Source organism: Lontra canadensis, unplaced genomic scaffold (assembly GCF_010015895.1).
Source record: "Lontra canadensis isolate GAN:19392208 unplaced genomic scaffold, GSC_riverotter_1.0 scaffold12, whole genome shotgun sequence".
In the NCBI taxonomy this organism is placed as follows: domain Eukaryota; kingdom Metazoa; phylum Chordata; class Mammalia; order Carnivora; family Mustelidae; genus Lontra; species Lontra canadensis.
This window is the reverse complement of record NW_022631006.1, coordinates 26,865,200-26,882,979: the sequence shown is the minus strand read 5'-3', so window position 1 is coordinate 26,882,979 and position 17,780 is coordinate 26,865,200. Positions and strand designations below refer to the sequence as shown.

The 17,780-nt window shown below is 38.7% G+C and overlaps 1 protein-coding gene across 4 annotated transcripts in view; it reads left to right on the top strand.

Moving 5' to 3' along the window:
* Positions 1–17,780, top strand: part of SLC12A6 (solute carrier family 12 member 6) — an 85,193-nt gene that overhangs the window by 4,020 nt on the left and 63,393 nt on the right. The window contains exon 1 of one of the 4 annotated variants that reach the window (XM_032856930.1): positions 16,721–16,907. The exons of the other annotated variants lie outside the window; for them this stretch is intronic. Within the exon in view, the coding sequence (XP_032712821.1) occupies positions 16,784–16,907 (124 nt within the window). The 5' untranslated portion in view covers positions 16,721–16,783. Of the gene's footprint in view, positions 1–16,720; positions 16,908–17,780 lie in introns of those variants that run through there. 4 annotated transcript variants of the gene reach the window in all.

The window sequence follows — 17,780 nt, the reverse complement described above, 5'->3', positions numbered from 1 at the left end:
TTTGAGTAGATAATTATCTTTCTCTTGTCAAAGTATTTTTTGAAAGATTTTATTTATTTAAAAAATGATTTTATTTATTTATTAGAAAGAGAGCACACAAGTAGGTAGAGCAGTAGGCAGAGGGAGAGAAGCAGACTCCCTGTTGAGCAAGGAGCCTGATGTTGCAGGGGCTGGATCCCAGGACCCTGGGATGGGGACCTGAGCTGAAGGCAGAAGCTTAACTGAGCCACCTAGGCACCCCTGTTATTGAAGTATTTATAATTGTCCTTTCATTTTGTCAAGGTTCCTTTAGAATTGATGGGACTGTGCAGTTGGTAAATAAAAACAAGAATCTTAGTCTATACTTGCTTATACATGAACAATGCCTTAAAGATACCAGGAACTGTTGAGAGTGGTTACCTTTAGGGAGTTACGAAAATAGAGTGGAGAGTGGGAACTTCCCTTTACCTAAACAATTCAGAAGGGCATGTATAATTTTTTATATTGAGGGTATATCACGTTTTTTTTTTAAGATTTTATTTATTTATTTGCCAGAGAGAGAGAGAGAGCGAGCACAGGCAGACAGAATGGCAGGCAGAGGCAGAGGGAGAAGCAGGCTCCCTGATGAGCAAGGAGCCGGATGTGGGACTCGATCCCAGGACGCTGGGATCATGACCTGAGCCGAAGGCAGCTGCTTAACCAACTGAGCCACCCAGGCGTCCCGAGGGTATATCACTTTTATAATACAAATTTTAAGAGGCATAGCATGTTAGGGAACCTTAGATGATGAAGAATTGAATTTGGGGGGGTGCGAAGAAGAATTGAATTCTGATAAAACTCCATTTTAAAAAATGAGGAAACTAAGGCTCACAGAGATGGTTATTTGTAGATCAGAGTAGCAAAGCCAAGACTGAAGCACAGGCCTCCCGAGTTATAGCCAGTGCTTTCCATTATATTATTTTGTCTCTGCCATAATGAACATTTTTTACATTTGCCTCATAACCATCTGGTTATCTTAAATGATTGTTGAAATAATAATTCCAAAAAAAGAGCTGGGAATGTATTTTTAATTAATTATTTTTATTAACATATAATGTATTATTAGCCCCAGGGGTACAAGTTTGTGAATCATCAGGCTTACACACTTCACAGCACTCACTATAACACATACCCTCCCCACTGTCCATAACCCAGCCGCCCTCTCCATAACCCCCTTCCCCCAGCAACCCTCAGTTTGTTTTGTGAAATTAAGTGTCTCTTATGGTTTGTCTCCCTCCCAATCCCATCTTGCTTTATTTTTTCCTTCCCTACCCCCCGAACCCCCCACTCTGCCTCTCAAATTCCTCATATCAGGGAGATCATATAATTGTCTTTCTCTGATTGACTCATTTTGCTCATCATAATGCCCTCTAGCTCCATCCATGTCATAGCAAATGGCAAGATTTTTTTTTGATGACTGCATAGTATTCTATTTTATGTAGATACCACATCTTCTTTATCCATTCATCTGTTGATGGACATCTAGGTTCCTTCCATAGTTTGGCTTTTGTGGATGTTGCTGCTATAAACATTTGGGTGCACGTGCCCCTTCGGATCCCTACATTTGTATCTTTAAGGTAAATACCCAGTAGTGCGATTGCTGGGTGGTAGGGTAGCTCTATTTTCAACTTTTTGAGGAACCTCCATGCTGTTTTCCAGAGTGACTGCACCAGATTGCATTCTCACCAATAGTGTAGGAGGATAAGGATCATATTTTTGTATGTCTTACACAGTATCTAATACATTTCATCCTTTTACAATTTAACACATGCTCCATGAGGTTCTGATATATGTGAGGCACCATATTCCCAATAGGAATTATAGGAAATATGTAGAGTAGGTAGTCTCTGCCTTTGGAGAGCTTGTAGTCTGGTGGTGAAAATGACAAGAACATTTTACCCATTCCTTCGCCAAACATTTACTGAACACTTATTGAGGGCCAGGCCCTGTTCTGGGTGTTAATGATGCAGGGCCAAGAATAATAATCCAAGAATGTTCTGCAGAAAGTTATGATCTAACAGAGAAAACAAACAAATGTTGATATAAATTATAATGCTGTATGATAAATGCAATAATAAAGATACAGCAAAATATAAAAAAATACAGCACATTGTAGAATAATATAATAGAAAGATACAGCAAAGGAAAATGATGAACTGAGGTAAAAATGGAGATACGTAGAGACTGGAGGACTTGGTGGGGTAAGGTGGTAGTTAAGGAAGGAGAAGGTTTAAAGATTATGGCCCAACAGTTGGGTGTTGGAATTAACGGTTTCAGAGGGGCGCAATTCCAGTGTTAACATGGTCTAGTGTGGAGTCTTGGGAGTGGGTTTTTGAAGTGGAGTAAATGTTGAAGCCATTTAGGTCACGGAGCTCTAATATATCTGCTTCGAGGGTGGCTGTTACCAAGTTTTTACTGGGGAGTGTTAGGTGGTAGAGATGCAAAAAGAACTTAGATAAGTCCCTCCTTCAGAGTCACCTTCTTTCTGAAACTTTTTCTGATTCAACCCCACACCCAGATAGTAGATCAGTTCTTTATATCACTATATCCCTTATACAGACTATTACTATAGCACCTATTTCACTTAATTTTGTTGTTTTTGTTTATATGTTGTCTTTCTCAATTAGGCAGTAAGGTTCTCGTGGATAGGGACACAAAGTTGTCTTTGTATCAACAGCACCCAATATAGTATGTGATGCCACGTATAATTTGCACATATAATAATTGCACTCAGTATATTGAGTTGAAGATCTTCTAGACTAAAAAAGATAGAAATATAAACAAAAGTTAAAAACATGCAGGGCACCTGGGTGGCTCAGTGGGTTAAGCCTCTGCCTTCGGCTCAGGTCATGATCTCGGGGTCCTGGGATTGAGCCCTGCATTGGGCTCTCTGCTCAGCAGGGAGCCTGTTTCCCTCTTTCTCCCTGGCTGCCTCTCTGCCTATTTGTGATTTCTCTCTGTCAAATAAATAAATAAAAGCTTTAAAAAAATTAAAAATGTGCTATAATAAAGGCAAATGAAAAAAAATAATAAAGGCGAATGAAATGTACCCAATAGAGCAATGATGCTTCATTTGGCTGAATATTGGCATGATCTGTAGATCTTTTTAGAAAATACCTCTGCCCCTTATCCATGGATTCTGATCCATACTAATTGCATCAGTATTTTTCAAAGCTTGTCAGCTGATTCTAAGAGAAAGCCAGAGCTGAAAACCAAAGCCCAAAAGGAAAGAGTGATTAATGCTGTACATATGAGAAGAACTTTCCCACCTAACTGGGATTTCACTGAGTGGATAGGCACAGCAGGCTTTCCCTTAAATGTTAGTAGATCTAATAGAATAGAATATTTATCTGCCTCTGGAGCCATTACATTACATGTATGTTTAGCCTGTTTGGCTGATCTGCCGATTCTATGTGTTATTGGTAGGTCTCATAAATGTCTCTCATCTAAGGTTAAATCAGAATAACAATTGACTAAGCAACTTTGAAAGCTATGTAGTTTTTTTTTTTCCATAAGAACATGTTTCAGAGTCCCAAGTACTTTTCTGTACTTCTCTAAAAAACTTGTAATTTTTTGCCCCAAACCAAAAACAAATTAATTACAGAGTTTTGTCAGTCAAAGGTGACTATGATCCTTCTTTAAAATATATCTTTTATATTATAGTTGGCCCTTGAACAACACAGGGGTTAGGGGTGCCAACTCCTGTGCAATAGAACATTTGAATGTAATTTTTTACTCCCCCAAACCTTAACTGCTAATAGCCTACTGTTGATTGGAAGCTTTACCAATAATATAAAGTCAATTAACATTTTTGTGTGTATTATATACTGTATTCTAAAAGTGAAGTAAGCTAGAGGAAAGAAAATGTTAAAATCATGAGTGGTGCCTGGGTGACTTCCAGGACCCTGGGATCATGACCTGAGCCAAAAGGCAGAAGTTTAACTGACAGAGCCACCCAGGCACCCCTAAAGCTTATTTTTTTTATATCCAGAAATAATACTTATTTTCACAACTGGGTTATGTCTAAGATGCATGTAAAATATTTACTTAGTTGATTTTTTTGTAGTTCAACAGTATGCTAATTTCCAAATAAAATTCTAAGAATTATTGGGTGTAAAAAACATTCTTCCCTTGAGAGTTTAATTCTTTCCATTCCTGAAAAATCATGTTTTGATATTTTTTCATTTTAAAGATTTTATTTGTCAGAGAGAGAAGAGAGAGAGTGCACACATACAAAAGCAGGGGGAGGGCAGGCAGAGGGAGAAGCAGTCTCCCCACTGAGCTAGGAGCCCAATGTGGGACTCAGTCCTAGGACCCTGGGGTCATGACCTAAGCCGAATGCAGACCAACTGAGCCACCCAGGCAGTCCAGGTACTTTTTCATTAAAAAAAAAAAAAAAGTCATTTTCTTGGGAGTGATAATGGGATTTCTCATCCAGGAGAAAATTGAAACTGATAAGGTTAAGCAGCCTACTCAAGGTCAAGTGATAAACTGAAAAATAGTGATTTAAACCCAGGTGTGTGTGCTTTTATATCAGAATTCCTGTTATTAAAGTTCCTCTACTATACTAACATTGAAGCATTTAGTAAGAAGCAAAGGTAGAGTAGAAGAAGCATAAAAGAAATGAAATTTTTATGTTCAGTGTACATTTTTGCAGCTTTTTGCCTGGCATTGGAGGCATGAAAGGAAACAGTTTACTGTTTTTGTTTTTCAAAAAAAGGTATGAGATGACCTGTTTCCTGAATAATTTTAAGGTTCTATGTGTCTGAAAGGAAATCTGGTCTAAAAAATATGTATTTCAGTGTCTTTCTTTTAAGTTTTTATTTTTAAGTAATCTCTACACTCAACGTGGGGCTAGAACCCACAACCCTGAAATTAAGAGTTGCATGCTCCACCAAATGAGCCAGCCAGGTTGGTGCCCTTCTTTCAGTGTCTTTTAAATAAATACTGCAAATACCCAGGGCAGTTTACTAATGCTGAATTATATAGCTATTGATTTAATACAGTTCTCTGTCCTAAAGTTAATGAGTATTGATATTTTGACCCAAGTTTCAGTAGATCTATTTGTTTTTGGTTTTGGGGGCATATTTTGCTTTGTTTATTTAGTAATCTCTACATCTCTAACCCCAACGTGAGGCTGGAACTCACAAACCTGAAATCAAGAATTGCATGTTATACTGACCGAGCCAGCCAGGCAGGCATCCAGCAGTAGATCTATTTCAAAATGGAGGTTTTTTGTAAGAGAGGAAAGAAGCAATAACTTTTTTTTTTTAAGATTTTTATTTATTTATTTGACAGAGATTACAAGTAGGCAGAGAGGCAGGCAGAGAGAGCGGAGGGGAAGCAGGCTCCCCGCTGAGCAGAGAGCCCCACGTGGGGCTCTATCCCAGGACCCTGGGATCATGACCCAAGCCGAAGGCAGAGGCTTTAACCCACTGAGCCACCCAGGCGCCCCAGGAAGCAATAACTTATTTAAACAACAACAACAAACCACTTGTTCTCTGAGGTGAGATTAACAAGAAAATTTTGCTTTGTGTTTTCATTTTCCTTTCTTTACATTTTTAGAAATATGTCTTAAGTTTTGACTGTGTGTTGCAGTTCCATTTTCTCTGCACTGTTTGTAGTGTTGATTAGAAGCCTATCAAGCAAGTATTTCATAATAAAGAAGGAAGTGTCATGCATCACAAATGAAATTCTGAGTGAGGTACTGAACAGTCCATGCTCATAGTGCCACTGCTGTTTTTGGTTGGTGATTCAAGCTAGGCTTGTAATGACATTAGACTGATGAAAGAGATGAGCAGCCTTATATAGGGAGTTGTAATATTGTAGAAAAAGAAAGAATGGAAGCTGAGGACTCTGAGTACACAGAGGCTTTTGATAATGCCTTCTTTAATATTTGGGTCAGCAGCCCAAATGGGTGACATAGCTAATCAAATTAGGTAGCCATCAACTATCCTTCTACTACATTCTTTCCTTTAGGGATGACTCACAGCTTTAGTCCTTGAAGAAGTAACTAGGCAAGGTAGTAGTATGCTCTGCTCTAAAGGTTCTGTCTATGCTTACACTATATTGTACGTACAGTCCTGGTTTAAGATTGCCTTTTCCTTTATAGTGAAGTAGATAATGTGATTGTGAGCTCCTCGAGGGCAGGAACAGTGCCTTGTTCTCCATTGTATTCCTATTTCCTGGCACATAGTAGGCATTCATATATGTATTGAATAACGCATGATTTCTTCAGCTTCAGTAAAGCATGAGATTTTCCTGATGTTTTGATTTGGAGAAGTCTTTGTCTTCCTTGCATTGCAATATAATATGTTTACTCCAGACAATAAGGTCTTTTATGTATTTATTATCTTTCAGTTGTTAGCCCCAAAATATGTTATATATTCATCATTGATGCCATTTTATAAAAATATGTTTTCATAGACAATTTTTTGTAATTCTGAGATTTAGGAGTTTTCAATTCTTACTATCCACAATAGTTGGTCTTCACCAATGTAATTGATTAACTCATTAAATTCTTTCTATAATCGTCCACATAATAAGGCATAATTTAGAATTTGTGATCATTTTGATATTTTATTTTATTTATTTTTTTTAAAGATTTTATTTATTTATTTGCGAGAGAGAGAGAGAATGATAGCATAAGAGGAGAGAGGTCATCAGGAGAAGCTGACTCCCTGCCAAGCAGGGAGCCCGATGCAGGACCTGATCCCTGATCCGGGGACTCCAGGATCATGACCTGAGCAGAAGGCAGTCACTTAACCAACTAAGCCACCCAGGTGCCCCCATTTTGATATTTTAAATCACTATTTACTGTCCTGTGTCTGAAGGAGAAAAAGGATTTGCCAATATGCTAAGTAAAACAAATATATATACATTTTCTGCTTAAGAATGAGAGTCAGTATACTTTAACAGCTATAGCTCTAAATTTAAGTAATGCATTGCTTATTCTCTGCTAGTAAAATGTTTACTACATTCTGTAACACCACCATTTGGAGTATAGTATGTAAATGGCCCTGGTCCATGAGCTGTTTACTTAACCTGTCTGTGAGGAGATAAGTTCAGAAATTGAAAGTTTTTTAAAAACTTGCATAGCAGTTTAATTGAGCGATTTTATGTCAAATCTGATTAAAAAAATTAGAACTTGTGTTTTGTATATTCTTGTGTTTTGTTTTTCTAGTATTTCACATGAATTGTGAATGTAAAAAAAAATAATCCTTTACCAGAGATAATTTGCAAAACACTGTTCTTTCGAGTGTTTGCCTAACCTTCTGAAAGATGCCAAAGGAGTTATTGTTTCCCTACCAGTGGCCCTTTGAAGCCTGAGTAACTGAATGGGGGTCTGGGAGTGGGTTGGTCCTTCAGGCAAGTCTGATAACTTCCTTAAGAATCCCTGTTCTAACCATGACCTCTTTCCTCTCTTAATATTTGAAGATAAGAAATTAAAAATTTTTGGAAGTTATGTACTTTTTTAGAAGTTATATAATTCAGACATTTTAAAGAAATACTATAATCAGTTCTTTTTCCTGTCAAACAAGATCTCTTAAGATGAATTATTACAGATTTATTGTTAGAATTATAGAATAAAAAGTATGAAGGGTTTACAGCTGAGAATAAAACATAACCTTTGTTACTCAAAGTTTATCATAAATTTATCTTGATCAAGAAGACTAAAGCATAATGTAGTTTTCTACTTATATTTAGTTGCTGGCTGGCAGTTACAGTGATTCAATGAGAACGGCTATCCTAAATATTTTGAAGTAATAACTTGCTACATTAGAAGCAACTGCTTGGAGAAAAAAAAAATCTGAAGAAAACAACTGCTTGGAAGTAGATTACACTTTCTTTACTATTTCTTGTAAAAATACCTCTTGTAACAAACCAAATACTCTTTTTTTTCCCTTTTTTTTAAAAGTTTTTACATTTTTTAATAAACATATGATGTATTTTTATCCCCAGGGGTACAGGTCTGTGAATCACCAGGTTTACACATTTCACAGCACTCATCATAGCACATACCCTCCCCAAAGACCATATCCCCACCACCCTCACCTGTACCCCCTCCCCCCAGCAACCCTCAGTCTGTTTTTTGAAATTGAGTCTTTTATGGTTTGTCTCCCTCCCATCCCATCTTCTTTCATTACAAACCAAATACTCTTAAGCACAAAACTATTAATTGGCTATAATTTTATTTTATTTTTTAAAGATTTTATTTATTTGACAGAGATCACAAGTAGACGGAGAGGCAGGCAGAGAGAGAGAGAGGAGGAAGCAGGCTCACCCTGAGATCATGACTGAAGTCAAAGGCAGAGGCGTTAGCCCACTGAGCCACCCAGGCGCCCCTCCTTGGCTATAATTTTAAAGGTTCTCTCAAGTGCGGCTGGATCTTAATAGTAGATAAAGTACTCAGAGTAGTATCTTCAAACTCTAAGAGTTTAGGAGAGATTCCCAAGATTTGAATCTGTTTCCAAATCAGAATCCATTGTTCTTTGCACACTGCTCCCACCAAATTTGTGTGTGTGTGTGTGTGTGTGTGTGTGTGTGTGTGAGAGAGAGAGAGAAACAGAATTTTAAGATTTTATTTATTTATTTGACAGAGAGGTCACAAGTCGGCAGAGAGGCAGGCAGAGAGAGGTGGAAGCAGGCTCCCTGCTGAGCAGAGAGCCCGATGATGATGATGATGATGATGATGATGATGATGATGATGATGATCCGGGGCTTGATCCCAGGACCCTGAGATCATTACCTGAGCCGAAGGCAGAGGCTTAACCCACTGAGCCACCCAGGCACCCCGAGAGACTGAATTCTATGAAAAGGTATAGACAGATAAGATGAGTTAAGTCTACGTTGTGTGTATGTCATGGAAGCTAGTCTGGTCTATTTTATACTTTTCCAGCTTTTTAATAGCAATACCATTGATCAAGATCTGGTTGTATTTTTTATTAAAAATAGAAGAATACTATTTAATGTGTTACTAAATACTTAACATTATATCTACAAGATGCTCTCAGGGGGGCGCCTGGGTGGCTCAGTGGGTTAAAGCCTCTGCCTTCAGCTCGGGTCATGATCCCAGGGTCCTGGGATCGAGCCCCACATCGGGCTCTCTGCTCAGCAGGGAGCCTGATTCCCCCTCTCTTTCTCTGCCTGCCTCTCTGCCTGCTTGTGATCTCTGTCTGTCAAATAAATAAATAAATAATAATTAAAAAAAGATGCTCTCAGGAATGAGTAGAATGACATTCGGTAAAAACTAATGTGTTCAAATTGTGTGTGGCTTTTTAATTCCAGGGATTTGCTTACTGCTCACTTACAGAGTTTTCTTGCATCGTGGATCCATTTTTAGCATGGATTACTAAATTCTTTTTTTTGTTGTTTTTAAGATTTTATTTATTTATTTGACAGACCGAGATCACAAGTAGGCAGAGAGGCAGGCAGAGAGAGAGAGAGGGGGAAGCAGGCTCCCTGCCGAGCAGAGAGCCAGATGCGGGGCTCGATGCCAGGACCCTGAGATCATGACCTGAGCTGAAGGCAGAGGCAAAACCCACTGAGCCACCCAGGCACCCCAAGGATTACTAAATTCTTAAGAAACACTTCAGCTGGGTGCCTGGGTGGCTCAGTCGGTTAAGCATCTGCTTTCGGTTCAGGTCATGATCCTGGGGCCTGCAATCGAACCTCATATTGGCCTCCCTGCTCAGCGGGGAGTCTGCTTCTCCCTCCACCCTTTCCTCTGCTCTTCGTCCATCTCTCTCATTCTCTCTCTCAAATAAATAAAATCCTTTAAAAAAGAAAAAAGAATCATTTCAGAACATATGTGGTTCTGGATTATTTGTGTATGCCTTTGTACAATATAGTTCTCAGGTTCTGAGAACAAAAAGGAAATATATATATGATTAGCTGTAAAACTGAGTGATGTAGTATAACAATATAGTACAACCTGAAAGAGAATTCTTACGTTGAAAATAATTTCCCACTGACTTTTCCTTGTTTAGGTCTTTTCACTACATCTAATTTGTCTTTGTTTTTTAAATAAATGGGTTGAATAAAACAAAATGCTAGTTGTCATGAGTTGTTAGCTGTGATTAAAAAGAGGCAATTGGGTCGTGTAGCTTGGTAAACTGTACTTTTAGAGTATTACCCATAGTGGATCCATTCTTCTAAAGAATGGGCAGGCACGCTTTTTTAGAAAAACAGGCATAATGTAGTCAGAAAGTTTTACTGAAACTGATTAGTAACATAAATACAGTATGTATAATATTTGACCTAACGTACAAAGCACTATGGGAGTAATGCCATTGTAAATGCCCTTTTTGCCCTAGCCTCCCCTATGTCTTACTACTTAAAAATGCCATAGTTTTTTTTTTTAATTTTTTAAAAGATTGTATTTCCTTACTTGACAGAGAGAGACAGCCAGAGAGAGAACACAAGCAGGGGGAATGGGAGAGGGAGAAGCAAGATCCCCGCTGAGCAGGGATCTGGATGCGGGACTCTGTCCCAGGACCCGAGGATCATGACCTGAGCCTAAGGCAGACGTTTAATGACTGAGCTACCCAGGCGGCCCACCCTAGTTTTTTGTTTTTTTTTTTTTAATGTAAAACTGAATATTTCAAATCTGTATGAGGACTCTGATTTCAAACAGCATTTAGCACTATAAAATCAAAGTACAGGACTAGCATTTATGTAACTGCCTAAATTTTATGTGAAATGGAATTTGACCCATAAGTGATTATACTTCGATCTAAAGATTAGAGATCTTTATAGAGTTTGTTGAACTTCTGTTCACTGTATTTTTTCCAACATTTTATTATGAAAATTTTCAATTATATAGAAAATTGAAAGATTTCTATAGTGAACATCTGTACATCCATGAGTCAGTCTATTACTAACATTTTTACTGTACTTTTCCTAATATGTATCTGTTTATCTATCTTATTTGCATTTCAAGGTAAATTGCAGATATCAGTTCACCTCCCCCAGATAATTCAAAATGCATATTATTAATTAGAATTCAGTATTTGTTTGTAGCTTTTTTTTTTTTTTTGAGATTTTATTTATTTATTTGACAGCAAGAGAACACAGGCAGGATTGGGGGCAGAGGGAGAGGGAGAAGCAGGCTCCCCACCGAGCAGGGAGCCTGACTTGAGGCTTGATCCTGGGACCTCAATCCAGATCGTGATCTGAGCCAAAGGCAGATGCTTAACCAATCGACTGAACCACTCAGGTACCCCTGCAGCTTTTTTTTTTCTTTTTTAAGCAAAGTTTTCATATAATGAATTACACTAATTTTAAGTGAACATCAATTAAATTTTGATGGATGCATATGCCTATGGAATAAACTCTAACAAGATACAGAATATTACTTTCACATTGGGAATTTCTGTCACACTCCCATACACCCAGTGGCAACCATTGTCCTAGTCTTTTTGCACCATAGATTAGTTTTGCCTGTTCTAAAGCCACATATAATGGATTCATATATTGAGCCCTCTTTTAAGGCATTTATTTATTTATTTGGCAGAGATTACAAGTAGGCAGAGAGGCAGGCAGAGAAAGAGGGGGAAGCAGGCTCCCTGCTGACCAGAGAGCCTGAGACGTGGGACTTGATCCCAGGACCCTGAGATCATGACCTGAGCTCAAGGCAGAGGCTTAACCCACTGAGCCACCCAGGGCACCCCACCCCCTTTTTAAAAGATTTTATTTTTTTATTTGACAGAGAGATAGCACAAGTAGGCAGAACAGCAGGCAGAGGGAGAGGGAGAAGCAGGCTCTCCGCTGAACAGTAAGCCGGGTGGGGGCTCCATCCCAGGACCCTGGTATCATGACCTGAACTGCAAGCAGCTGCTTAACTGACTGAGCCACCCAGGAACCCCTCTTTAGGGCTTCTTTTACTTACTATAATGTTTTTGAGATTCATCCATGTTGTTACATGTATCACTGAGCCATTTTTATAGCTTAATAACTAATCTTTTGCATGAATATATCATACTTTATTTATCCATTCTTCTGTGGATATACATCTTGTTTGTTTCCAGTTTGGTGGTGTTGTTAATCAACTGCAATGAATATTCTCGGACAAGTCTTTTTGTGGGAATATGTTTTCGTTTTGGGGAAATAAATATCTAGGAGTGCAATTGCTGGGTTATAAGGGACAATGCTAGATCTTTTACCAAAATGAGTGAACCAATTACAGTAACAATATATAAAAAAGCACCCTTTGTTTCACATTCTCACCAGATTTGGTGTTTTTAGTCTTACTAATTTTAGCCGTCATAGTGGGTATGCAGTGGTACCTCCTTTTGGTAGTGGGTTTTTTTTTTTCAATTTTATTTATTCTTCAAGTAATCTACACCAAATATAGGGCTCCAGCTTAAAACCCCAAGATCAAGAATCCCATGCTCTACCAACTGAGCCAGCCAGGTATCCTCACTGTGATAGTTTACTGTACTTTAAATAGCTATTTCTAATTTTTTAAATTAATTTTATTTTTTATAAACAGATAATATATTTTTATCCCCAGGGGTACAGGTCTGTGAATCGCCAGGTTTACACACTTCACAGCACTCACCATAGCACATACCCTCCCCAATGTCCATAACCCCACCCCCCCTTCTTCCAACCCCCCTCCCCCCAAGCAACTCTCAGTTTGTTTTGTGAGATTAAGAGTCACTTATGGTTTGTCTCCCTCCCAATCCCATCTTGTTTCATTTACTCTTCTCCTACCCCCTTAACCCCCCATGTTGCATCTCCTCTCCCTCATATCAGGGAGATCATATGATAGTTGTTTTTCTCCGATTGACTTATTTCGCTAAGCATGATACCCTCTAGTTCCATCTACGTCGTCGCAAATGGCAAGATTTCATTTCTTTTGATGGCTGCATAGTATTCCATTGTGTATATATACCACATCTTCTTTATCCATTCATCTGTTGATGGACATCTAGGTTCTTTCCATAGTTTGGCTATTGTAGACATTACTGCTATAAACATTCGGGTGCATGTGCCCCTTCGGATCACTACGTTTGTATCTTTAGGGTAAATACCCAGCAGTGCAATTGCTGGGTCATAGGGTAGTTCTATTTTCAACATTTTGAGGAACCTCCATGCTGTTTTCCAGAGTGGTTGCACCAGCTTGCATTCCCACCAACAGTGTAGGAGGGTTCCCCTTTCTCCGCATCCTCGCCAGCATCTGTCATTTCCTGACTTGTTCATTTTAGCCATTCTGACTGGTGTGAGGTGATATCTCATTGTGGTTTTGATTTGTATTTCCCTGATGCTGAGTGATGTGGAGCACTTTTTCATGTGTCTGTTGGCCATCTGGATGTCTTCTTTGCAGAAATGTCTGTTCATGTCTTCTGCCCATTTCTTCATTGGATTGTTTGTTCTTTGGGTGTTGAGTTTGCTAAGTTCTTTATAGATTTTGGACACTAGCCCTTTATCTGATATGTCGTTTGCAAATATCTTCTCCCATTCTGTCAGTTGTCTTTTGGTTTTGTTAACTGTTTCCTTTGCTGTGCAGAAGCTTTTGATCTTGATAAAATCCCAATTGTTCATTTTTGCCCTTGCTTCCCTTGCCTTTGGCGATGTTCCTAGGAAGATGTTGCTGCGGCTGAGGTCGAAGAGGTTGCTGCCTGTGTTCTCTTCAAGGATTTTGATGGATTCCTTTCTCACATTGAGGTCCTTCATCCATTTTGAGTCTATTTTCATGTGTGGTGTAAGGAAATGATCCCATTTCATTTTTCTGCATGTGGCTGTCCAATTTTCCCAACACCATTTATTGAAGAGGCTGTCTTTTTTCCATTGGACATTCTTTCCTGCTTTGTCGAAGATTAGTTGACCATAGAGTTGAGGGTCTATTTCTGGGCTCTCTATTCTGTTCCATTGAGCTATGTGTCTGTTTTTGTGCTATTTCTAATTTTTAAAAAAGATTTATTAGAGTGTGCACACTCAAGGGAAGGGGGAAACAAGGGGAGAGGGAGAGAAACCCGAGCAGTCTCCACATTGAGCACATTGTTTGGAGGGGTAAGAGGGAACTCGATCTTAGGATCCCAAGATCAGACCTGAGCCGATACCAGGAGTTGGATGCTTACCAGCTGTGCCACCCAGACATCCCTAAATACCTATTTCTTACATCCTACCATCTCTATCTAATCACTCGGCACACAGCACTCCCCTCAGCTTTACCAGTTCTTCTCCAAACTTTTTCTGTATTACTTTAACTTTGCCCTCAATTTTTTATGCTCCTGCACTGTTATCTACAGTCCACTCTACAAGAGAACTATTTTAAAATTCCTGAGCACTGGGGGGCGCCTGGGTGGCTCAGTGGGTTAAAGCCTCTGCCTTCGGCTCAGGTCATGATCTCAGGGTCCTGGGATCGAGCCCCGCATCGGGTTCTCTGCTCAGCAGAGAGCCTGCCTCCCCCTCTCTCTCTGCCTGCCTCTCCCTCTCTCTCTGCCTGCCTCTCTGCCTACTTGTGATTTCTGTCTGTCAAATAAATAAATAAAATCTTTAAAAAAAAAAAAAAAATTCCTGAGCACTGTGGTATCAAAGCATTAAGTTGGTAAATAAATACTCCTGTCACAGATTAACAGGAATGTGTTACCTTCCTACTTCTTTACTTTGAGGATTTTTTTTAAAGGGAGAAGCAACAGGGTAACATTTGACATATGCTCATATGCACAAGCTGTATGCAGATTTATTATAAAAGTCATTGTTGGTGTTCAACTGAAGATGATTAGCCATAGTTCAGGTCTCTTTATTAAGTAAATATGAAAAGCAAGATCCCATTGGAAATATCCAGTGGCAGTGAAATATTAAAGAATTTGGAACCGAAAGTATGATATTGAAATCTTTGACAATTTAGTAGATAAGTTACTTTGAAAAAATTAGTAGTTACCTGAGTTATTATGTATGGAAAAATCACTGAGGGCGCACCACAACTGACTTGGTTTCTCTCAAAGATAAAATAGTTACAAAGATTTCTTAGGTTATGAATTTTTCTCTTTCCCAAATTCTAGTAATTTGCAACTTTGGCTGCTTGTTAAAACCATCTGAGAGGTAGGGGAGCTTTTAAAAGTCTTACTGCCGGGGCGCCTGGGTGGCTCAGTGGGTTAAAGCCTCTGCTTTCGGCTCAGGTCGTGATCCCGGCGTCCTGGGATGGAGCCCCACATCGGGCTCTCTGCTCAGCGGGGAGCCTGCTTCCTCTCTCTCTCTCTCTCTCTACCTATGATCTCTCTCTGTCAAATAAATAAATAAAATCTTTAAAAAAAAAAAAAAGTCTTACTGCCTAGGCTTTACTCCAGAGCAGTTAAATCAGAATATCAGGGATAGGACCCCGACTTCAGTAGTTTTCAAATCTCCTCAGTTGATTCCAGTGTACAGCCAAGATTACAAATCAGTGCTATACAGGAACCCATGAAATAAAAGTTGGGGGGTGTATATGAATTTTCTTTGTATGAAACTTCTATGCCACGTACCAGCAAGGGTACTACAGGTTTTTAGGTTGGGCTTCGCCGTTTATAAACTATGACTTTGAGCAAGTTTCTTAGCCTAATGTTTCTGTGCTGATTAAATGAAATCATAATGGAAAGTTTCTAGTGCAGTTCAGAGTACAAAGTAGGTCGTCAACAACTATTGGCTTTCTTTTCTTTTAGAAATAGTGTAGGAATAAATGAGGATTGTAAACTATAATTCCTTCTCTGTTAAATTTAGTGCAGTCTTACAAGTCAGGTGTTACCAGCAACAAAGCCCTTATATTACATCATCAACATGGAAGTTAACACAGGGCTCAATTTACTGAACTCCCTTATCTAAGTTCAGAAATACTCTATAGTTAAAGTTATCAACTGAGCAGTTGATACAGTTATCTGATAAAACACACCAAGAATTAAATGTTAAATGTGTTGAAGGAACTGTACATCTCTTAATTAGAGGGATTTCCTTGAATTTCTTTTATTTTAAACACTATGTTTGTGCTCCCTGTACAATGAAAAAGTCTGAACTATTCTCTTTAAAAATGTTTTGCTCTTTTAAAATTAAAAATGTTTTTAAAAAAGCATTTAAAAGTTGGACTTTTGGGAATATTAATGTCCCTTCTTGGATATCGTGGTATACACTACAATGTCTAGAGCTATGCCTTGTATAAAATATGTAGACATTCACTGAATACTCGTGGAATTAGTGTTCTCATCTGAACAGTAAGAAATTACTATTTTTCATATGCTTTAAAATAAAGCAACAATAGAAGCTTATATATAATTAGTTTCATTTTCTAAATTGATGTAGTGCCAGTTTTTCTTTAAAAGGAAAGTTTGTACAATGAACTGTTCCTTAATCTTTTTCGGGTGAAATATGAGGGCAGAGGCTGAGATCATGACGAGCACATAGGGTTGGAAATAACTTGAGTTAAGGAAATGCGTGGGTGAGTACACAGTGGGCGGCAGTTGATGAATTCTGCCCACTCTCAGCTTTTGGCAGCTCTGGGAACGCTGCCTAAACAGCTCTTGGGATTCTTGAGCTTAACAACCATAAGTAAGGGGTGGAGTGCTTAATCCTTTGAGTGAATGATAAACACCGTGGAAGGCGTGTCTTCCAGGGTTCCACTCCCTTGGGGCTGTAGGTCACGTGATGAGAAAGTACTTCCCTATTCCGAGCCTCGGTCTCCCGTAGGCAGTGATTAGAGTTGGGAAGGGGCACAGTAAGAAAGAGGTAGGCAGGGAAAGTAGACTGGAAGGAAGTTCACAGCGAGAGCGAAAAATTCCTAACTATAACAATGCCGCACTTTACGGTGACAAAGGTAGAGGACCCAGAGGAGGGGGCAGCAGCTTCGGTCTCCAAAGAGAGAGAGTCCAGCCTAGCAGAAATAAAAGCCCTGATTCAGCATTCGGATGAACTAGGTGAGTACTCGGTTTAGGAGCTTTTGGAACCAATGGGGTCTTTGTGAAAGAAATGGTAACTAAAATATTAAGGAAAGTATTGTGGTAAAGTCTTTCTCAATCAACTGTTTTCACTCTCTTGTATATCTGATAACTTCTTTCTTTTCACATTCTGGTTGGTTTTCCCCACAATGAGTTCTGTGTTTATTACCTACAGGTGAAATTGAATCAGTAGCAATGTAAGAAAAGACTTTTCAAGCAAAAAGAAAGCCACAGTAGAAGTCAATTTATGAGGAATTTAAATTGCACCTTTTGCTCGGACAGCTTAAATTTTATCTGGAAAAGTACATAAAGGGGAAGAGTATGGTTCAGTAGTTTTGTGCAGTGGACTCTGCACTTGTGACTTTTAAGGTTATTCAGTATTTTGCCTCAGTTTACCAGTTAAACATTAATTCAGTAGCGAATGATCTAAGAGCTCTTTAATGAAAGAAGCACAATATGATCATTATGCTGACTATCCTAGCATTAGGTTTAGTAAGTTTGATGAATGTGATTATCCCTCTTATTTTCTCTAAGCGGTAACAGTTAGACTTGCTAGGGGAATTGTGGTTTTGAATTTTTAAACATGCAGTTATAGCGCTAATATTGCATTAAATACAGGTGTAGTTTGAAGCCTTTTATTTTTTAAAACTATACATTTCATAAATTGTCAAAAAATTTCTCTGGTCTCTGAGTAAAGGCTAAGAGAATAATCTCTCAAAATTCCTTTTAATTCCATGAATCTGACTTTTCTTTATAGCAAGTAACACATAATTCCTTTCTGTTAACTATTGACTGTCTCTTGTCTCTTCATGAATTTTAAGAATCTCTAACTTAACAGACAAGGACTATTAA